Source organism: Candida theae, assembly GCF_024610275.1.
Source record: "Candida theae strain CBS 12239 chromosome Unknown scaffold9, whole genome shotgun sequence".
Classification (NCBI taxonomy): Eukaryota; Fungi; Ascomycota; class Pichiomycetes; order Serinales; family Debaryomycetaceae; genus Lodderomyces; species Lodderomyces theae.
The window spans coordinates 43,286-65,664 of NW_026261447.1; the positions used below are offsets into that span (position 1 = coordinate 43,286).

Consider the following 22,379-nt stretch of genomic DNA (forward strand, 5'->3'; position numbering starts at 1 on the left):
TATTTACAATAACTAAACCCGATTTCCACTCTAAAATTTCTTATCCCCTCTTCTTCTTACGATATCCACCGGTAATTCCTGCGTCTCTTTAACATCTTCGACAACAGGGGCATTAATTTCCTGAGACAACTTGGTAGTTTTGGGCCAGAAGTTGGGTAAAATGCCCGCCTTCTTAAACAACCATGCAACTTTTGGTGTTGGTTCAGCACCCATACCCAACCAGTATTTAGCCCTGTGGAAATCTAAGCTTACATCCTTGATGGGTGTACTATTGTCAAACGAGGGTTGCGGCGTGGGGACAGGATTGTATGTGCCTATAACTTCCATGGGTAATTTCTGCTGGGCTTTTTTAGCCTTCATGACAACTATATTGAAAATGGGCTGATGCTTTCGTCCGAACCTTGCAAGCCTTATTTTCACGAGGTTTCTTTTGTGTGCCGTCTTTTCGGCAAGAGACATTAGTGGATTGGACATGGGAGGAGGGACTATATTTGTCTGGATTGAGTTGAGTTGGAGTTCAGAGTTTTTCTTTTTCTTTTTCTCTTTTTGTTTTTTTTTTTATTTTTTTTCATTTTTCATTTTTCATTTCGTACATCGCGGGATTGATCTAGATACATAAACACAATTCCTTCATTTTACTAAATACAATAAATCTTTTATCTAAAGCTTCTTATGTGCTTTGAATCTTTGTTTCGTTGGTTTTGAAATCTTTGACTTTCCAAGTACTTTCGATTTCTTTGCAACTGGCCTACTTTTAGCGTCGCCCTCTTCATCATCTGACCAAGTTTCATCATCATCATCACCCCTGGTCTTTTTGAATTTCAATTTGTTCTTTTGACCTCTTACTGGTGCCTGCTTGACAGCATCCAAGTATGCATCTATGCCAGAGCCTTTCTTGGCAAACGGATCATCATTTTCACCACCTTCACTAAAGACCAATTTACCATTCTTTGTCTTGAATTCATCAGTCTTTGATTTGAGTTCGGATTTGGTGAGTTTCTTAGGTTTGGACGAGGAGATATGGGCCAATGATTGACGATCCAACAAGTTGAGTGGTTCGTCCCCAGTTTCCAATATAAATTGATTAGATTTCTTGCCTTTTCTGGCCCTGCTGGCATCCTCATCATATATATCAACTCCCTCTTCATCCGATACGTCCGAATCATAGAGTGCTTCTTCATATGCAGAAACAAATTTCTTGGCGCTCGAGGATGGATTGGCTGCGGCTTGCAACTCGGGGCTAATTTCTTGCTTTCTCTTGGCTCGGTTTCTGGTCTTTTTGATATTTGCAACTAATTTCTTGTCTTCTTCAGGAATGGCATTTTCAACTTCCTCTACTCCAAACTTTCTGATAAGCCTTTCTATGATATGCTTCACCTTGCTTTTAAAGTGACCTTTATGTTCATGCGACCATTTCATCAATTTACTTAAAAGTTCACTCAAGTTGCTTCTCACCATCTCTTCAGGCAATGACAATATCTCAACTTTAACAAATCCGATTGCAGATTTAGCAATTTCCCTGGAATTATGCGTCAAAAACAACTCCACTGTCGAGGAAATCTCAAAGAGGGTCTCAGTAGACAATTGATTCTTGAACTCAAAAACTAGGCATGCTATAGCAGTGATGGTTGCGGAGATCATGTGCGCACTCAGCGCGGCTAAACCAGCACTAACCATAGTGAAAAACTCCGTTAAAGAGGCTTCAGAAGGTGCCGCACTTGAATCAAATCCAGAGACCTTGGAGTTATCTATCACACCTCCCTGGCTCATTTTGTGTCCCATCTTTATCAATATTTGATAAGATAAACCTCTTGATCTCTCATTCACGTCTTTGGTTGCAATGATAATCTCTTGTAAAATCGATGGAATAAAATTCAAGTCAGTGTTCGGGAGAATATCCAAAAGTAACAAAATCGCTGTCAATCTTGCGGGTCTTGCGGCCTGATTAGTGACTTCTGTAGTTTCAATGATTCTGTTTTCAACATCTCCAACATATTTCAAAACTGAATTTTTCCCTTCTTCAGACTCACACAATTTGGAAAGAATCCTATACGATCTTTTTTGAAGTAATGGTTTTGATTCCAATGACACAGTAGTGACGAAAATGGAAAAAAGCGCGTTGTGTGACGTTTCAGGTACGTACTTGGCCATAGCAACAATCAAGTCCATCATGGTCACACTGGTGTCAGGTCTGGAATCGATATTCTTGGAACTTTGTGCCTCTTCATCCAATGCATTTTTCAACATACCACAAACCTTATCAAATGTAGCTGCAAGTTCTTGCGGTGGCACAATCTGCAAGTATGCTTCAACAGTTTCCAACACGAATCCTCTGGATTCAGGCATAGTGTATGTGAATACGTTGAACAAAACAGTCAAAATGTTGGACGCTATGGAGCTCAAATATGTGATGTTCTTCTCAGCGTCTGTTTTGGGGAATTCCTGTTGCAACAATAAATCTTCACTTGACGCAGCATCCCTGTAGGACACATTAGATTGAACAAGTGCCCTCCAAGCATTACAAATCGGAGTTCTCAATTCAACATTTGCAAACATCAAATCTGACAACTTTGTAGCAAAAGGCTCATCAAAAGCAGTCGTCAAGTCCCTTGGAAGGTCGCAGAAACGGGGCAACAATGACCAAACTTGATCAATGATTGTCTGGAAAATTTTTGCATTCATAGATGCCGTATCACCAGAAGCAGCAATCTTTGCTTCAAAAAAGTCAACAGTCGGCAAAATTTGGGTTTTGAAAAACTCCAATTCTGCAAAGCGGACATTGTCTCTAAGAATAGGCAATAACCAAGCCCTTCCAGGTCCATTCCCCTCACCTGTCAAGTTCAAAGGCAAAACACCCAAAACAGCTTCCGGACCCATTGCCGAAACACATGCGGCAATACAGTCTTCAGCTTCTTTATTGTGGGGAAAGCTGTCAGTCTCGTTTGTTCTCCAATTACCAACAACTTCCAAAATGTTTAGAAAATCTGGGTTAGCTCTCGAGTGGAGCTTTTTGATAGTGACAGATACAAAGTTTAAAATTTGTCCTGTAGCATGTTGGTACTTTATGGTGAACAACTCCTTTTCTATAAGCCCAGAAACAAAAGCAATCGTTTCGTCAACCGTTTCATATATTTCAGGTGTGATTCCATAGTCCTTACTTGGTTGTAAAAGAAACTTTTCTGGTATCGTTTGCGACACTATGGCTGTCAAGCAATGTGCTGCATTGGTGTAAATATTTTCAGAATCAGAACCTAAGAACTCGCAAACTGAAGGCAAGACTTGTGGATACATTTTGATGCAATCAAGTGGTGACAAAACACTAAAGCTCTCCAAAGCCTTTGCAACAACAGTCAACCACGAAGGACTCAAATGGGCGTCATTAACACTAGGTTTGAGGTCCAAAATGACATTTAATACCTTGGTGAATCTTTCCACATCAATAACATCAGTCATTGACTTGAAGAGCCCTTCAAATGCTTCAAATGCTGCTGAGACCAAGAATTGGTCAGAAGTTTTCGAAATTTCCAAAAGCGAGTCACCTAAACCTTCGATATTCTTTACTGGCCATGAATTGGCAGACGTTATGATAGTTATAAGTTGTAAGCAGTGAATAATTTGTGAATTGAGTTCCTTGTTTGCATTGCTTTTTCTTTGCAGTCTATATTCATTTAAGAGAGCCGTGAGCTGTCTCAAGGATGCATCAGATGCTCCTACAGCAGCAACATGGATGGGACTCGGACTTGGTGGCGGATTCGTCAAGATGTTCTTTACTGCTTCATGTGCCCTTCTTCTCACTTTCGGTCTGGGATCAAATGACAACTCAATCAATGCCAGAAATGCCCTAATTGGAGAAACAGCCCCATTTGTTAACCAGCGAGCGTTATCTTGAGCTAAAAGCAAGCTCTCAATGGCCCCAATAGTAGACCTCACAAGTGGAGCTTCTGCATCAACATTCAATGGTTGTGACAACTTTACCAAGATATCACCAAACTTTTGCTTCAACAATGCTTTTGGGGTAAAGGGGAAGATGAGGTCAAGAAAATAGGCAGTGGTGGCAGCCAAGTTCTGGTCAACTATTTGCTCATCCTGTATACATTGGTCAAGTAGCGATAAGAAGGAGACAAAATACGCTACTGGCGTTCTGTCATTCTTTTGCTCTTCGATATTCTCCTCCACAGCTGATAAAATAATGGCCAAATGCTTCTGATTGTCGAGTTTGGAATTGATTTGGCTTCTGATTTTTGAGAGTTTACCATCTAGCAAAACCACGTCTTCACTCTGCCCTCCATCGGGGTTATTTTCTTCAGCCATGGTTGATTAAAATTGTATATGATTTTGCAAAATGATTTCTTGATACTATGTTTTTTCTTGTTTTTTCTTTTTTTTTGTTTTTTTACCTTTGAGAAGAGATGAGTAAAGGAAAAACACTCACGTGATGGTTGGAATATCTATCACTCTATAAAGCTTTTACAAAAAAAAAAGAATGAACCCCCTAAACAAAGTGCTGACTGTATACAGCTGCCGCAGTATCTCCACTAAGCATCCAAGTTCAATTTGTCCAACATGCTCTCGATAACCTCAACATCTCTTTCATACTTAAGCAACGAGTTTTGGTACAACTTGATATTCTCGGTCTTTTTATCTCTATATCCAAAACTGCTCAAAGGATCCAAGCTTTCACCATCTTCACTAATTGAGTATTTCTTGGACAAGTAGTATCGGATATCATCCACTAATTCAATCGTATCCGTGTCTTGTCTTTCCCTGATTCTGGCAGCCGATTCTGCAATCACGGCCAACAATTTTGCCCTCTCCTCCTCTCGCGCAACAATGTCTTGTAGATTATAGGCAATCATTTTGGTGATATGTTGTTCCAATTTGTCACATCGTGTCAGCCATGCTGCTCTAATCAAATCGTACGCATCATATTTCACTTCTGCCTTTAGCAGCTGAAACTCCTGATACGTGAATTTTGGATATCTTGAGCTCAATCGCACAGCCGACATTGTTTTCAATCTCTCCAAAAACAACTCATCAGCGGCATACAACAACTCTATAACATTCTCCAACGGAATCTCATTAACATCATCATGATACAAGTACGACAAAACCATAGCTGCCACTTTCTTGTCCGCCGTACTGGTTGAAAGCTGTATAATGGGCAAATGCGACTCATCAACCTGGGGTCGGTTCACAGCCAAAATTATCCCATCCTTACACATGGGTATGTCCTTTTCGGCAAATTTGAAAATGTCTGATTTGAACATGGTATCAAAATATTCCGACCTCACGAGGATTGATTTGTTAACTGGATAGTAAATTATTGTCTCTGAGTTGGAATCGACATACGATAGAATGACATCAGGTATGGAGGGCAGTTCAAGCAAGATTCTTTTCTGTTCTTGTGTAATGTAATGCTGCGAGTTGATATCTTCAAGCTCAATGTCTTTCTCAAGCTCCATTTTGGAGGCAGCACTATTGCCAATAATGGAGCTAGTCAAAAATGTGTCGAGGTCTTTTCTAGCCTTTTCAACTATCCTCATTGCTAACTCATGTTTGACCTTGAATTGCTCCTTTTCATCTTTTGCAAGTGCGATTTCCCTTACAGCACCAGCTAACTCCCCCAACTCGTATTCCTCAGCTAAAGCCACCACCGTTTTACGGAACCCCTTCTCGTTAATCACCATCGAGTCAGTTCTTAGATAAACATAGTCGACAATGACCTTAAAAGCCAATGGATCAACTGTGCTGGGCATATTCACAACGCTCAAAAGTTTCCATTCATTTTGAAACTTTTCTCTAAAGTACAGGCTTCGTGCAGCCAATAAAAATCTATGCAACGTAAACGCACTCAAGTCAGAACTCAATCCTCTTTGGTTGAACTTGAAAACCACATCCTTGTTGGCCGGTGTAGTGTAAAGTGACGCAATGTGACCAGCAAAAGGTTGATTGACATCCACTGCCTTGGAAATGTCGAAACTGACTAGTAGATCTCTGATTTCATCAGTGAGTGCTCCATAAATACATCTAGCGCCTTGGAACGTATCTCTATCGCATACGGCGCCCCTCTTCAATAGTAGTTCAACAATTTTCAAGTGTCCGCACAATGAGCTTAGAATCAAGGGCGAGTAATCGTATTCGTCTACCTGATTAACGTCTAGGTTGGGGGTACTCAACAAGGAATCTACGACTTCGTAATCTCCAGTTCGGCACGCCATGCATATTTTGGCAAACGCATCTTCCACTTCGCTCAGTTGAGTTTGTGAAGACTGTGACAGAAAAGGGGCCCGGTCCTGTCGAATATCTTGCAGACTTATATGTAGATCTGAAAATAGCAGTTCAGCCGATGACACGGTATTTTGATCGCTGGGCATTGGTGAAATGTATTTCGGCGGTACGTTGATTGAAAAAAAAAAAAATGCGTTTTTTTTGAATTTTGTATTTGCGTTGCCAATTGGTAGTTTCACGTGACTCATGGATAAAACTGTGGACGAATAACCATTTGGGACGTATAGAGATTGAAAGCATTGTTTCTGAGTTGCTTACTCGGCAACTCCTTGAAGTTCGGATTTATATGTGGTTAAAGACGTGGATAATTGACTCAAGTGGATCAAAATAAATATAGCATGTTGAAACATGCCACAGATTGCATACCACAAAGAGTGTCGTTACGGATAATACGCGATTCAAAAGGGATGCGCATCGTTTGTATTTTTGGGGTATCAACAACGGCTCGAACTAAAGATCAAGTATTAAACTATTAAAATATCAAGGAACACAAAATGTGCCAAACTAAATCAATATTTGAAGATTTTTCCGCATCGTCTCTTCATTGTTCATACCCGCTCACAAAGTACTTCAACATCCTCTCCTTGAATCTGCCAGGTTTCTTTTCCTTCTTTTCCTTTTTCTCCTTTTTGCCTTTCTTGCCCTTGGTTTTTTCTTCAACTACAACACCTTCAAGATCATCTGGATTATACTGTTGCTCCTCAGCGCCGTGCTGGGAAGGAGGAGTGGGCAACGTGTCACCACTAGGTTCAGCTGAGGAAGAGTAACCATTTGCTGCTGCCTGTTGCAATGGCTCTACCTCCAGATGCTGATAACGACTTTGGTTATCCACCAAGCCTTCAGATACTGGCTTCTTCCCAGGCTCAATCACTCTTTGTGGCGCTGCTTCATCACTTACCACCCGAGACCTTGGCAGGCTCTTTAACCCTCTCCTAGATGGTGAATCCAGCTGAGAAGTGGCTCTTTTCACAAACTGAGAGCCAGCAAAGTCATCACCCACCAAGTTGTGGTGCTCATGAGGATGAGTCAATTTTTCACTCATGACAAACGCCAGAGCACCAACCTCACTATGATTTCTTGAGCCTTCCCCAACAAAAGCTGGTTCAGCGTCAACTTGAGGAGTCCTGTAGCCTGCATCACGGTCAACGTTTGGGCCCGCTGGCTCGGCCAACGTGTCAACAACCACGGGTTCCGATTCAGTCACTGACTTTATTTCGCCTGGGTCAACATGTTCCGGTGCGGCAGATTCGCCAACAACCTCATCTTTGCTCACAACTTGGTACTTATCGTCATCACTTGAAGGAGCCTGAACTTTTTCATAGCTGCTCAAAGAAGGATCCCCATGCAAAGAAACTTCTTCCCTGGGGTTCTCCACCTCTCTTACATTTCCAATACCGCGATTAGCGTCTTCATCCTCGTCGTCATCAATATCATTCAACTCAGGTACAGGGACTTTCGAAAATGTCTGTGCCTCTCCAACTTCAGAATGATCATATACTGAATTTCTTTGCTTTGTGCTTAGATTTGGCAGTGGATAGTAGTTGCTACTCAGTACATGTGTATTACCAGCAATACCACGAGGAGTAGACACAAACCCCGACTCATTCTTCTCTTCAGCATGATCATCCTGATTGGAATACTTTCTTGGAACAGGTATTTTGTACGAGTGCTCATCATTAGCATTCAAAGGATGAGTGTTTTTTGCAACTGTACTCTCAGATTTATCCTCTCTGGAAGGAACCACTATAGGAGCAGAAGCGGCATCTTCCTTTGTGTAGATGTGATCATCATCTCCGGTGTGGGTTTGCTTATCAACGCGTGGATCAAGGGTTGAACCAACGTGCTCTTGCTCCAATTCATTAGTAAGTTCATCTGCCTGAGCTTCTATATTAGGACCTAGGCGCTCCACTTTGATCGGCGAGCTAATCTGAACAGGGGAAGCAGTCTCCTTTTCCGAAGTTGGACCCGAACCAACAATACCCTCCCCATTAACGCCACGTCGACCACTCTTGTTGCGACTAATTTCTTCCTGAACTTCATCAGCTTGGGCTTCAATATTTGGGCCGAGCCGTTGAACAGTCACTGGTGAACTGACTTGTACTATATGATCTTCACCAGAGCGTGGTACGCTTGCAGCCCCGTCAACTTCATCTTTCTTCCTAGCTGGGAAATCGGTCGGAACAGTACCATGCTTACCATACGGGACAGAGGCGACTGGAACACCAGCAACATCGTCGTCATTCACAGTATCTCTTTGAACAGGAGTAACAGGAACAGTGGACTGAGGAGATTCAAGCGAGCTGGCACCTACTTGAGGAGCACCATCAGTGTATGATTCTGTTGCAACATCATGAGGGATGCCATTAACATTACTCTCATTATTGGAAGTTGCAACGCCTGCACTAGTGGCAGCAATAGCGGCTCCACCAGCTACAGGCGCACCAATACCCGACGTGCTATGCTGCTGAGGTTGTGGTTGAGATTGTGGTTGTGGTTGCTGTCGCAAAGATGTACCAACATTAGAACTGGTTCCTGAATAAACCGAACCCGTTTGACTGTGCCTTCTATTCTTTTTATTCAAAAACCCAAACAATGGTTTCTTGTCACGCTTCTTTGCCTCCTTCGCCGCAATCTTCTCTTGATCTGCTTGTTGCTTAGCTAACACTTTCTCCTGCTCAGCTTGCTCCTTAGCCAATTTCTTTTCCTCTTCAGCTTGCTCTTTAGCTCTAACCTTGTCCAATTTAGCCTGCTCTTTTGCTGCCTGCTTCTGTTCCTTGTCATGTTCTCTGGCCAATTTTTGCTCCTCTTTTTGCTTCCGAGGATTCTCCCGCATGGAATGCATGGGGAATTGCTTGTGATGATTGACATATTCGTAATTCACAGGCACAGATCCCTTGTTTTTGGCATCTTGGGCAATCTGATCGCGCTGAATCTTTTTCTTAATCAATGAGTTGATGGAAGATGTACGCTCTAGGTTACCACCAGGCTGCACCGGTTGTTGAAACTTTGGAGATGTTGAGGATACATCTTTTCTCGGAGTCAATGGAATAAACCCAAACTTCGATTTATGAGTCGGAGCTTGTTGTTCAACTTGTGGGGGCGATTGTTGAGGCGGACTTGAAGGTCGAAATTCAGGACTTGTAGGTGACGCTGTTTCTGCCCCCTGGGTTGAAGCAGTTGCCGAGCCACGATCTCCGTATACCCTCTTGTACGCAGCCTGCATTGCAGCAGCATAAAAGTCAGCATTTGGTTGCTGCAAAGAGGAAGCAACTGGAGGTCCAGTAGGAGATTGTCTGGTTCTGGGTTGATGTTGACTGGGTGAAGCTGGCTGAGCATACTTTGATCTCTCAATAGGGATGGTTTCTACCTTGTCATCAAATTTGATAGAGCTTCCTGGAGAGCGGTTAATATTTAGATGGTCTCTTGGCGAGGATATCTGTTGCCTAGATTGTCTGTTGGACGCACCATTAGTATTAACTTGCAGACTTATGGCAGCTGGCAACTTATCTGGCAGTCTAGGATGCTGTGAGACCTGCTGCTCCTCAGTATTTGATGTCAAATGTTTATAAGGATGGTGACTAACATTCAAGGGGGACTGAGATTCATCTCTAGCAACACGTGGGGAAGCACTTGCTGCTACTGCTGCTGCAGCAACAGTAATACCGGTGTTAGCAGCATTACCAGCTACAACTGGCGACGAGGAAGACGTAGCTTGTTCTTGCGGCGGACTGCTCAACGAATTCTGACCTTTCAAAATCGACCTCAATGGTTTGCTCTGACTATTTAATGATGAGCTGCGATCAGTTGAATACTGTCTCGGCTTTTCTGGCCTTGAAAACTCACTGAAAGGTGCACCCAAGTGTGCATTTTGAAGCTGCGTACCGTTATCTTCATCCTCAGCCTCTTCAGCAATGATATTCCCACCTTGTGAGAAATTGTGTTGCTGTGGTTCACCAGTGTTTAATTTCAAATTACCACCGTCATCAAGACTGTCCACTTGATAGTCGTAGTCGAAGTTTTGCAAATCTTCATCAATTTTGGACAAATTAACAGGTTGATGTGATGCCGACGCTGTTATTGAGTTTTGTCTATAATTATTTGAACTGAGGGAGTTTGCTCTAGAGTTGGATCTGGAAATGTTCTTTGTTGCAGTTTCAATGATATTTGATCCATCAGGGAATGTTTTGACTGTTTTGGTAGTTATTGATTGTGTTCGACCTTGCGAGTCAACTATCTTGGTTGTGGTGGTTGTAATTACATAGTCCACTTCTTCGTCATCTTCATTGATGCCGTGCACCCTCTGTTGATTTTCTTCCTCCACTTCATGAAAGTTGTCATGACGAGGCTGTTGCTGCACTTGTCTCTGACTGGCATGGCTTGATCTGGTAAGACTGTTTCTGCTCTGCGAAGTCAAGCTATTGTATCTTCTAGGTAATCCGGCATCATTATTACTTATCGATGAAGCACCAGCACCCGTTTGATACGACGGCTTTGGATGATAAGTGTATTGTCTCAATGAGTTTGATCTATGAGCACTGCTTAGTGAATTGGAACGTCCAAATTGTCTTTGAGAAACTGGAGTTTGTTGTTTGACAGGTGTGCTATGCAATCGCAAAGCTGCGGCTGCCGCTGCAGCACCGGCAGTAGTCATGGATTGTGTTCTTTGTTGTTGCTGTTGTTGCTGTTGTTGCTGTTGTTGCTGGTACGTAGGTTGCAATGGCAACCCAGCATGCTGAGTTGGTTGGTGGAAAGTGTTTATATCATGGGTATACTTGCTGAACCCTTGGTAAGACTCGGGTCTTCTCTGCAATTGAGATGTTAGTATAGTGTTCTATATGTGTGACTATTTGCACACAATTGAGCCATCAAAGTACAATGTAGCCCTATGAGTTGGTGTACATACCCTTCTGTTGAATAAGCCGGCCATTCCTAATGCGAATATCTGTGTACGGGAGCCGTGGTTGATATTATTTAGCTATGGTTGGAATTCTCCTTGTGGTTTTATGCTTATGGTTTTTATTTTATGTTTATTTTTTTTCCTTTCCCTCTGTTACTTCTACAATTGCTGTGGCTCTCTCTCTAAGATATTCCTCTGTTTTAAGAAGTAAATACGTCAACAGTGATTAAGCAACTTTGACTGCAAATGCCAAAGAAAAGTTAAATAAGAAAAAAAAACCAATTGAGCTGATTGGGATTGAATAGTTAATATATAGTTTGATGTTAAGTTCTCTTTTACTGAGTTTGATAATGGTTGTGTTTACTGTGTTGTTATTTTCGAGTGAGAGAAGATGAAATTGCGACAATAACAATAACAATAACAATAACAATAGAAAAAGAAAAAAAATGCATGACATACTAAAAATAGAAGAACAATAGAAGAACTATACAGTACTACAGTGTCACATGACTGTGTACACGTGTAATACACGTGATTGGATCCAATAACATCCTCGGATCAATCTTATAACCTATACTCAACCTCACAAAAACAGAACATTTTGCGCGATATATACTTGCTAAGCGGCTCTTTACTCTGTCAACAACTGTTTAGCTAAATCAACAACAGATTCATTCAAAGTGTAATACGTTTCGATACCCAAAATCGCTTTACTCCTTCTCAAATCAGGCTCAACAAACTTTGACGCAGGTATAGGCTCGACATCAGGCAATTTGTCTCTCAATGACGCAAAATTTTCCTTCAAGATATTCACGGCATTAGCATTGGTGAACTTGTAACCTTCAACAACGAGCCTTTGTCCACTGGCTTTTGCATTGTTAATGACACTCACATGCGCCTTTGCCACATCTCTCACATCAACAGCACCAGCAGCTAATGGCTCAACTTTGTCATTCTTGTGCAACTTGAGCAAATTGGCGATGAAACTTGTGGTAGATGGTAGCCTCCCACCATCATTTACCAAACTCACGTCATCTGCAAATTGAGCCGGCCCAAGACACAATGCAGGATTGATTGAAACCAAATCAAATTGGGTCTTGTTTTCCTTGACATACTTCCAAGCCAATTCCTCATTGAATTTCTTGGACACGAAATATGCCATTTGTGCATTAGCCAATCCCGCCTCATACGGTAATGGACTCCATCCATCATCATTATATTCAGCATCATAACTAAACATCTTCTCTGGCCCAATAGTCGAGCCCGAAGAAGACGTCAAAATGACCCGCTTGATTTGCTCACCATGACGGTGAATCGATTCCAACGTATTCTTGACAATGGCATTGCTCTTTTGTAAAATCTCCTTCTCTACATCCTTGGCAGTGAAATCAGTCACAGCGGCACCAGCAATGAATATCGTAGCTTCCTTATGAGCACGCAAGACAAAATCAATAGAGTTTGGTTTATCCAATTGGTCAACTGCTTCGGTTTGCAAATTTGGATGATTAAATTGTTTGATCAACTCAAACCCTCTGGCTGGTGAACGGACAATAGCAACAACTTTATAGCCCAGTTTCAACAATTGAGCAATAATATGCTGTCCAACGTAACCGGTTCCACCGGTGATTACCACAGTTTCTGGAGTTTCGGATATAGTCATTTTCTTATTGCGGTTTGCTTCTGTTGTTGTTAGATATGTACCGAGCGCAACGGAAAGAAATACCATTCCCAGGTTTAAAAGTACACCTCCGAATCACTTTTTCTCCAACCTTTTCTTCTTTTTTTTTTTTTTTTCTTTCTCTTCTATTTTCCCCCTTCTCTTCAAACCCTTCCTCTTGTTTTACATTATTCGTCGGCTAACAATTGTAATGGGGCGGCTCAGCAATTTGTGTAAGAATTTCATGGTGTTGACGCATGTCAACTTATTTTGTGGTTTCTACTTTCTCGCGTGAAGTTCGGGTATAGTTGCGAAAACAAAAGCGCCATAAACACATCTGCAATAAAGGTTCCAGAAAACTTCAGATCAGACCGGTGGATGACACTACAGTAATGTGCCAAATGTCTCCCACTGTCAATAAAGATTGAGAAAGCGAGACCATACCTTCTAAAATGTCAAGATTTCGCTTTTGTGCCATTCTCCTTGTGCTTGCCTAAAATTGGCTCCGATTCCCTCCACCCAATCTTTCATAATGCCGAGCAATTACAATCTACATTTGAACCACTTGTTATCACCCCAAATCCAGAATGGTGCAGTAATGTGAGCTTTCTATATCTGTAGGTGAGTTTGTGGAAATGAAGACTCACTACTTCTTTGTGGAAAGTTGCTTTCGACACTTATAAAACTTGAATTTGGTTGAAAACAGTGCCGGCAAAGCGATGCACACTAAATATCCAATCGACTTTCCTATTGAATGGATCACCCAAAGGTGCAAAATTGACAAGGTGCAGATATTCGCTTTCCACTATTTTGGACCCGATACTACTATCAATGATATTGGTGAGCTACTTTACCAAATGCCAAAATTTAGTAGAGCTTGATTTAAGCTTTGTGAAATTGGATTTTGAACAAATTGCGGTTAAACTGTCACATTCAAGTCAAGATTGACAAACAATTTTTTTGAATCATACCAGTTAATGCATATCAAAAGCGTGTGGAAAATTGAACTTCAAGATATCTTTGTTGTTGTTGGTTATACCAAAAGGGCCATTGTCTATGACTCAACCGCAAAGCACCTCACACTCAAACAGTGTCTCGGCACGTGGTTTCTATACCTGTGGAAAAGGTGCCATAACAAGCTCATTTCATGCAAGATGTCACTAAAGAACATTTCGGACAAGAGGCCAAAGAAGAGTATACGCTCACGGTCAAAGTGAGGTAAGCTGTGCTTGGGATTATTTATTGACGACTGTTTTGGCCCCATTTGGACGATTCATCCAAAGCCAACGCCTATCGAAAATAAGAGCTGTATTGTAGAGATGACCAATTTATTTATAGAGCACTCTACTTAAACTAGCAACAAACAACTCCTGACACGTTTGGAAACTGAAACCTAAATCAATTGAACAAATCTCTGACACATTTCGTGGAACGAGTCACTTCCAAGAATATGAAACACAATATAAATAGCTCTATCAAAAATCCTAAAGGCTACACCCAACTAAATGGCAAATGACGCAAGAAAAGAGTCGAGTTCCTTTTAGAAGTTGTTATCTTGGAGCCTCGTGATTTCCCCACACTTGCAACCAGTGACTGAAATTTGCCCTGAGCCTAACTGCTTGAGTTTCGTTGAACCTTGAGCATTATTTGTTTCCTCCGAAACTGAATCATCTCTGCATTCCATTGTCTGTTAGCAAACACTCATGGATGCACCAAAAGTTGTGAGCTATTGCCACAAGGACGGTCCAAATTCAACGACAAAAGCGTTTTCATTAGTAGTGGTTAGCAAATTGGTGCCAATGCTTGTAAACAAAGACGAGATATGAGTATGGTGTTGAATTGTTCAATATTAATCCGCATTGAAGCCAGTTGTGTGGTTTCATAACAGGATCTCATTGCAACACAAGACAACACTGTAAACGGGCCATACAAAAATGGTGGACCGTGTTGCAGATCAACTGTTTGCGACATGAGGCACGTGAGTGTAGTGCTACCACTTTGGTTAATCAAAAGCATCAATCGCGCGCCCTATTACTAAGGCTTATTAATTTGGTATACATAATTCAATTACTCAGTTTAGTAAGTGCATTCAGTCATGTACATCACACTAGTCAGTACTGGCATATATATACAATAGCCTAGATGGCGAGAGTTTAATAAACTGGTACACTCCTGCAAAGCTCAACAACGCCAAATTCCCTCACTTCCATGCAATTTTGGTTAGTGTCAGTGGCCACAGTTTTACCATCACTATTTATTTATTACTACTGCTTCAACACCAGCTTCACGCAACAGGAACAAAAACTTACCGTAACTGAAATGTCGTCTATTTCCAAATACCTCAAGCACCAAGGACCAGTGTTACCCTCCTACTTCTTCTCACATGGGGGTCCTACATTTATGTACGAAAACGATTCATTTGGCAACAAAGGTGCCTGGAACAAGATCAAGTCTATCGGACACCAAATTAAAACACTACCACAGCAAGACAAACCCGACTACATTATCGTCGTTAGTGCGCATTGGCAAAGCAGTGCATCCAATAAAATTGAAATAAGCACTACTCGGACAAACAATGGCAATGGAGAAAACCCATTGATTTACGATTTCTATGGCTTTCCTAAACATATGTATGCCGAAGAGTTCCACTCAAATAGCAATGCGGCCGTTGCTAACGCTATCATGTCAAAGTTGGCTGATTCTGGGTTCAAGACTGAATTGACTGACCGTGGTATTGATCATGGGGTTTGGGTTCCCTTTAAAGTGGCATTCAGTGGGTACAACACTCTTTCCGACCGGCAGCCTGACTTCCACGAGAAGCGAGAGCTGGATTTACCGGATATTGCCGTTATACAAGTATCTTTAACTTCCAACGATACCGATTTCAATACTCATTTCAAACTAGGTCAAATACTCGATTTCTTCCGTCATAATGACATTTGGGACGAGGCTCACAAAAAGTATCTCAAGGGAATGGTTGTCTGTTCCGGTATGTCAGTACACAACTTGCGTGATTTGGGAGTTTCGATGCAATATAGACAACAAAACCCTACGGCAAAGGCCTTGCCTTATGTCAAGCCTTTCAATGATTTGATGAAACTGATTGTTGAGAGTGATGAGTCTAAAACTTCAGATACATTGACTCGGTTGAACGATTTGAAAAAAGATCCTTTATTGAGGAAAGCCCATCCCACCTTGGAACATTTCTTACCATTAGTCGTTGCTTGTGGAATTGCTAACGATGCAAAGCAGAATATCAAAGAGATCTACAATGATGAATTGGGTAGTTTAGGTTGGGGCATCTACCAAGTTGGCGAGAATATCGAGCCAAAAATGTAATACCTTTGAACCGTTGTATTTATTTAGGATATACACACATTTGCCATTACGCCGTCCAGTAACATTCTCCTCACTCTTCATCCTCAACCGTCGAGACCCCTTCACTTGAACCACATCACACTCTATCTCTTCAAAACTTCATTCAATGCATCGGCAACTTGTCCTTCACTCAATCCTTCCAAGCTTTTTCTCACTTCTTCGCCCCTCTCAAAACGAGCAGTTAAACTTGGAGGTATACCATAACTCTCCCTTATCAAAATGGGCAATTTATATTCAGTTTGTTGTTTCAAAGTTGAGTAGTTGCTGGTGAGAAACTTACGCAATGGTACTGATGCCTCACCAGTCTGTGATAGATGGAATCTTAATTCTTTTAATGCAGTAGGGATGACAAATTTGGACATGGTTAAGGGTATTGTACTAGCTTCAGTGCTTTCTTGTATCCAGTTGGTTCTGTCTGCCTGCCTGTCTATCTGTTTGGTATTAATTTTTTTTCTCTCTCTCTCTCTCTCTCTGTCTGTGGTTAGAGTGCAGTTGGTAATTCTTTCTTTTTTTTTTTTTTTTACTCAGAATGTGACTGGGTAGAAATAGAAAACAAAAAATAAAAAAGGTCGTGTGGAGTAACTCAAATTGCAAAAACCATGACAGATCCTTCCCCCATCTACAACTCGTATGCCATTGATACTTGCTCTATACAGTAGTGTATATAACGCCTCCAGTCCATCTCAGTCATACCACATCTTAATCAACTCTTCACTGACTGCGGATGGAGTCAATACACCCAAATCTGTAATCAAGGCAGTGATATAATCATGAGGGGTAAAATCAACAATATGATGGTCCAAGAACTGCCCACCTTGAGTATTGAAATACTCCTTATACCTTTGATTTTCCTCCGTCAGCTCATTCAAAGAAGCAATGTAGCTCTCAGTGGGCAAATCGTTGGGTGCCAACGGGAACAATCTGACAAATTTATGCGATTCAGTCACAACGTAAAATGGCTTGTTATTAACTTTAGCCAAACACCCTATTTGGTAAGTTCCGATATGATTAATGACTCCACCACTTTCAGCCACACCCTCAGCACCAACTATAATCTTGTCAACATTGTGCAAAACGTACCCCACGGCATTATCGACAATCACCTCACAAGGAATGTCGGCCTCACGCAATTTCTCCGCCATCACATACCCATTACCAGTAGGTCTTGATTCAGTAACCAAGACTTTGAACCTTGTCAATTGCTCTTGCTTCGCCTTAAGTAACATTGTGAAAACAACACGGGAAAAACTATGGACGAGAATAACATCATCATCTTTAATAAATGGTAATCCAAACTCAGCCAGCTTTTCTCTCGAGATTTTGGCTCTTTGAACAAACAATTCTCCATTTTCAATCAAATTCTGCAGAAACGATTCCCAATCACTATATATATTTGTGTTTCTCAAGATGAATCTCATGAACAAATCACACCCAGCAGAGAGAGAAATGTTGTTCGGTATCGACGATTTCAACAAGTCGATGTTTTTCGAAACAAGATTGATCAATTCGGATGATGTGGATGGCCGGTTTAAACGTAGCATCTCAACAAGACTTTCAATTGCCGCTATGGGCATAGTCAACTCCTTGTCATCTTCTAGTATCTTCAAATAGGTTGCTTTGATATCGAATGGCTCGGCTACGGACATTATTGGGACGTGAGCTTGCTCTAATGTCTTTTTGTTCGATGGCGGGTTCAAGTATAAATTTTTCTTCGACTAAAGAAGAAGGCACAAAGATTTGGCGCCCATAAAAATAAAAATAAAAATAAAAAAAAAGGTTGTTTTTCCCGTGATGAGATCTTTATACGGCTCTTGCATCCACCTCAGAATCCACTTTATACTTACTCAATGAGTCTGTTGTTTGTAGGTGAAAATGAATCATATGATGAAGTGAGAGGGTATAGACCGTCAACAACCACAATCAAGGAAGAGAACGATGAGGATGAAGTCATGTTACCAACGCATCAGGAACAGCAACCTGCAAGCGAAAATGACGACGACAATGATCCAATTATTGAGTCCATTCCATTGATTATCAATCAACTACCTACTCCAACAACTCAATCTCTACACCTTCTCCAATACCCAGGGAGACCCAAAACTCGTCCACTTTCAAGCACACCAGTATCTGCATCAATCAAACCCGAGTCACACTACCTCGATTTGAAACTACCCCTAGACTCAAGCAAATTCTTCAATCTACGCAAAGTTGACGATTGGGGTGAAACCATAGACAAGCAATCAATATCGGGTGTATTGGACCCAGCAGAGCAAGGTATCTACGCTGCTAAAGTCATCAATGATGGGTTTGAACGTAAAGTCGTTTTGATCCCCATCGATTCCACCGCTCAGCTACGTACTTCATTCAAGTACATTGACGATTTGGATAAGGAAACATTGCAACAACGCAGACTAGAAGCTCAGCAAGAAAGAAATCAAGAACGTGCAAACGTACAAATTCTACAAACTGCTGCTAAACACTCTACTCAGAATCAAGAGTCTCATAGTCATTCATTGGGGGACTCGCTAAAATCGGTGAAAAAATTCGAAGAAGAAGATTGGAAGCATTTGAATTGGAAAGCAGACGAACTGCTGGTGGATAATGTCAGACTGCAATTGAGAGATGGAGCCGATGGAATTCACTTGAAGAATGAGACAAGTTACAAGGAATTTATAGACCACTTATATAACTAATCCTAATAATTGAACTCATTATTAGACTTGATTGCCAATTTCGCCATCCTCAACATCTTTTTCCTTGGATCTTCCTTTTTAGGTCTTCTCGAACCATTATCAATGCCATCAAGATGCTTATCGCTATTTTTGCCCGATTTCTTACCTATGTTCTTGGGAGTTTCTCTCAATCCAAAACTCTTGGCTAGATGCTCCAAATGCAACAACTTCACATTGAAAAAATTCCGCTCTTGCGATAAATGCGTGGCGTATGCTCTGATGTGTGATGTGAATGCGAGACTAGCCTTTGATAATGCTGAAGAATCCTCCAATAGCCATCTCTCCACTTCCAAATGCCATGTAGTTGCATGAATATCCCAATTTCCCAATTTGTCATGCTTGTTTTTCCCAGTTGCATCTTTTTCAGCAAATGCTTGTTGCAAAACTTGCTCATAGTTTTTAATACGCAAGTTCTCCTCGCGTGGATGCACAACTTTCAATTTAGCATCGATATAACCTTCTTCCAAACCTGGCAATAAGAACAACGTAGCTTCACCTTTGTTACCCACTCTTGCTGATCTACCAATTCTATGTAAATGATCATCGATGGTGAAAGGAGCATCGTATTCGATAACATTTGCAATGTTTGGCAAGTCCAAACCTCTTGACGCAACATCAGTACAGAAAAGAACTTTATGTGGAAATCTACGATCGTCTTTGATGAAATTCTGTAAAATAGAAGTTCTTGTTTGCTGTGATAATGAACCATGGAGTTTGTAGACCATTGTACTGTTATGGATAATCGGTGCTGTCAATTCAGAGTCATCCGCATCGTTTTCATCAGTGCTGTCTTCAGGTGACACCAAAACAGTTTTAATCTCACCAGTTTCTTCATCCTTCACCTTCTTTAGCTTTTTTCCATCTCTAGTAAATACATCAAAATGGTAATTGACAGAATCAGAACAAGAGTAAAAAACCATGCTTCTGGATGCTATACCATTTTGTTCGATTTTCTTTGCAATATTGTAAAGACAAGCGTCAAGTGTAACCAATCTCAACTTTGGCGGTACAATCAATACATCCTGAATCAATTGATCCGGGGCAAACGACTCATGCTCACTAGAGTTACTAACCGACATCGCTCCTCCATCAGTGTCTTCATCGAATAATATCGTACCCTCAACTTCCCTATCGACTGAAATCATTTCGGGATTCAGAAGTATTATACTTCCCAATTGCTTCACATTGTTTTGTAATGTGGCTGAACACAACATGTTTATTCTCCTTGTGGGTAACCCTTGCCATTTTTCACTAGTCTCGGCAATTTTCGAGCTCTGATCAATAATTCTAGTAATCTTGGATATAGTCTCTTCAAACCCCAACTCTACCAATTTATCACCTTCATCAAGCACCAAATACCTCAACTGACTAATATCTAACGACTTTGTGTTTTCCAAATGATCAGCTAGTCGACCTGGCGTGGCTACCAAGATGTTGACTCCTTTCCTCAATCTTGCTTTCTCACTCTTTTTCTTTTCTCCTCCAATCACAATCCCCGGCACCAAAGTGTGATGGCATCGAGCTAGGCTTTCCAATACTGAGTAAATTTGGTTAGCAAGCTCCCGTGTGGGTGTCAATATTATAGCAAACACACCTGAATCTCTCGTGATTTTATGTCTATTCTCCATCATCAATTTGTGGAAGATGGGCAAGATGAATGCCATAGTTTTACCGGAACCTGTCTGTGCTTTCACAAATAAATCACGTTGGGTAGTCAAAAGATTCGGTATAACCAATTTCTGGATTTTGGTTGGGTACTTGAATCTCTGGTGATCTGTGAGATGAGTGGATAGTTTTTCGTTGATTCCGAGACCAAGGAATGTAGCTGCTCCCTTTACCGGAGCATTCGATGGTAGATACGTCTTTTCTTCAGTGGTTGGTTTCGTATCAGTGACATGTTGAGATGCAGTTTCATTATTGGTGAATAATGATGAGACATACGAATTGTTCTTTCCGCCTGATTGTCCTTTGGTTTCGGAAAACTTGGCCCGCTTGAATTCACTTGGGACTGATTCATTTGACTTGGACTTTGAAGCTTCATCTACTTCTTTCCGTTTTGGTACTCGGGGGTTTTCAATACCAACACCATTCACACCTTTGAGTTTTTTCTCCTTTGTTCTTCCTTGCAAGGATAACTGCAACTTTCTCCGATCCTTCCATCGCCCACCTTTGACTTTGACACTCTTGTTAGCAAGTGGTGCTTTGCTATCATTACTATCAGGAATAACAAAGTTCAACAACAATCCATCGTCGTCACTCATTGTTCGCAGACTCTACAAATAGTTAGATACTGTCGAAATCTTCACGCATCTCATCGGAGAAGATAAAATGCTGGAGAGAGAGAGAGAGAGCTACCACTCAATACACAAAACTCAGTCTAAAGATCACATTGCTTACTCTACACAAATCTCCTTTACTGTTTATAATGCTCCTCTCTATACTCTTTTATCTGCCATAAGCCATGATTCTCACCCAAGATAAACCCAATTGTCTTTATCTTGTAGTAGTCAGAAACAAGCATTAAATTGTCAATTATGTCATCCAACAAAATCGCTTTCCCAATGGCTATTCCATCTCCCAAACCCGGATGGTGCACGTTTACAATGTGCAAGTGGAAATGGTAGTAGCTGGGGTGGTAGTGCACAAACACTTTCAACTGATCTTGAGCAATACCATACACTTCAGATGCAACTGAGGTAACTTTGTCCCGAACTTTCTTCAACCACCCCACATGAGATCCGTTCAAGTCTCGCAATGAGGATATGTCCTTCCTGTTGACAATACAGCACAAGTATAAGTTCTCTAGATTCACTTTATCCCATTTCATATCTGGCAACAAAACAAAGCCGTCCTCGCTCTGATCATGGTAGATGACGGACTCCAGCTCCTTGCCATGGAATAAGATATTGTAAACCCACTGGATTCTATCGCCCTTCATGGTATGTATATAAGGCACCACGTAATTTTGATACATTTCCGGAGTTTCTCTCACGTAATGCAATTGTTGATTATCATATTTCCTTATGTGAGTGTCGGTGGCGGGGTATATCAAGTTGACTTTGGCTGCTGGTGATTGCTCTAAGTCTTGGCGTAGTAGAGCTTTCCCCCAGTTGTAAACGTCATTGGAGTTGATGGTTGATACGGCGTCTATAATTTGTGATAAACCACAGTCTGCTTTGATGGAATCAACGTTGAATGCCGTCTTTTCAATTACAACGACCGCATACTGACCCAGGATCCGTCCAAGAATTGCAACGGACTTTGACTGTGTGTCCAGCTTTAGCAATCGTTCAACTTGAAATTCTTTTACAAGGGTGTTTAGCTCCGTCATTGGGAAGAACTGCTCCAATTTAGTGTCTGTTCCTGCTTTTCTTTTTTTTTTTTTTTTTTTTTTTTTTTTTTTTTTTTTTTTTTTATTTTTTTTTTT

The 22,379-nt window shown here is 41.2% G+C and overlaps 9 protein-coding genes and 1 pseudogene across 10 annotated transcripts; 2 read left to right on the forward strand and 8 right to left on the reverse strand. All coding sequences in view use genetic code 12, as the record gives it.

Annotated features, from left to right (window-relative positions):
- Positions 1-30: 30 nt before the first annotated feature.
- On the reverse strand, positions 31-360 carry KGF57_003460 (mitochondrial 37S ribosomal protein bS16m; the record flags this gene model as incomplete). Its single annotated transcript, XM_051752882.1, has 1 exon — positions 31-360. One exon carries the CDS (start codon positions 358-360, stop codon positions 31-33), a length of 330 nt encoding a protein of 109 aa, XP_051607957.1.
- A 300-nt stretch (positions 361-660) lies between these two features.
- Positions 661-4,311, reverse strand: KGF57_003461 (mRNA-binding protein; the record flags this gene model as incomplete). The annotated part of the gene is made up of 1 exon (XM_051752883.1): positions 661-4,311. One exon carries the CDS (start codon positions 4,309-4,311, stop codon positions 661-663), a length of 3,651 nt encoding a protein of 1,216 aa, XP_051607958.1.
- A 224-nt stretch (positions 4,312-4,535) lies between these two features.
- On the reverse strand, positions 4,536-6,374 carry KGF57_003462 (uncharacterized protein; the record flags this gene model as incomplete). The annotated part of the gene is made up of 1 exon (XM_051752884.1): positions 4,536-6,374. One exon carries the CDS (start codon positions 6,372-6,374, stop codon positions 4,536-4,538), a length of 1,839 nt encoding a protein of 612 aa, XP_051607959.1.
- Positions 6,375-6,829: 455 nt separating this feature from the next.
- KGF57_003463 (uncharacterized protein) lies at positions 6,830-11,215 on the reverse strand (the record flags this gene model as incomplete). Its single annotated transcript, XM_051752885.1, has 2 exons — positions 6,830-11,080; positions 11,192-11,215. The coding sequence occupies 2 exons, from the start codon at positions 11,213-11,215 to the stop codon at positions 6,830-6,832; spliced, it is 4,275 nt and encodes a 1,424-aa protein (XP_051607960.1).
- Positions 11,216-11,816: 601 nt separating this feature from the next.
- On the reverse strand, positions 11,817-12,845 carry KGF57_003464 (uncharacterized protein; the record flags this gene model as incomplete). The annotated part of the gene is made up of 1 exon (XM_051752886.1): positions 11,817-12,845. The coding sequence occupies one exon, from the start codon at positions 12,843-12,845 to the stop codon at positions 11,817-11,819; it is 1,029 nt and encodes a 342-aa protein (XP_051607961.1).
- Positions 12,846-15,050: 2,205 nt separating this feature from the next.
- Positions 15,051-16,181, forward strand: KGF57_003465 (uncharacterized protein; the record flags this gene model as incomplete). The annotated part of the gene is made up of 1 exon (XM_051752887.1): positions 15,051-16,181. The coding sequence occupies one exon, from the start codon at positions 15,051-15,053 to the stop codon at positions 16,179-16,181; it is 1,131 nt and encodes a 376-aa protein (XP_051607962.1).
- Positions 16,182-16,303: 122 nt separating this feature from the next.
- Positions 16,304-17,866, reverse strand: KGF57_003466 (annotated as a pseudogene). Its single transcript has 2 exons — positions 16,914-17,866; positions 16,304-16,631 (listed from the first exon to the last, which is right to left on the reverse strand). Coding segments are annotated over exons 1-2 (1,281 nt in total).
- Positions 17,867-18,067: 201 nt separating this feature from the next.
- Positions 18,068-18,913, forward strand: KGF57_003467 (DNA-directed RNA polymerase III subunit; the record flags this gene model as incomplete). Its single annotated transcript, XM_051752888.1, has 1 exon — positions 18,068-18,913. One exon carries the CDS (start codon positions 18,068-18,070, stop codon positions 18,911-18,913), a length of 846 nt encoding a protein of 281 aa, XP_051607963.1.
- A 2-nt stretch (positions 18,914-18,915) lies between these two features.
- On the reverse strand, positions 18,916-21,213 carry DBP7 (putative ATP-dependent RNA helicase; the record flags this gene model as incomplete). The annotated part of the gene is made up of 1 exon (XM_051752890.1): positions 18,916-21,213. One exon carries the CDS (start codon positions 21,211-21,213, stop codon positions 18,916-18,918), a length of 2,298 nt encoding a protein of 765 aa, XP_051607964.1.
- A 152-nt stretch (positions 21,214-21,365) lies between these two features.
- Positions 21,366-22,283, reverse strand: KGF57_003469 (5'-(N(7)-methyl 5'-triphosphoguanosine)-(mRNA) diphosphatase; the record flags this gene model as incomplete). Its single annotated transcript, XM_051752891.1, has 1 exon — positions 21,366-22,283. One exon carries the CDS (start codon positions 22,281-22,283, stop codon positions 21,366-21,368), a length of 918 nt encoding a protein of 305 aa, XP_051607965.1.
- Between the last annotated feature and the right edge of the window lie 96 nt (positions 22,284-22,379).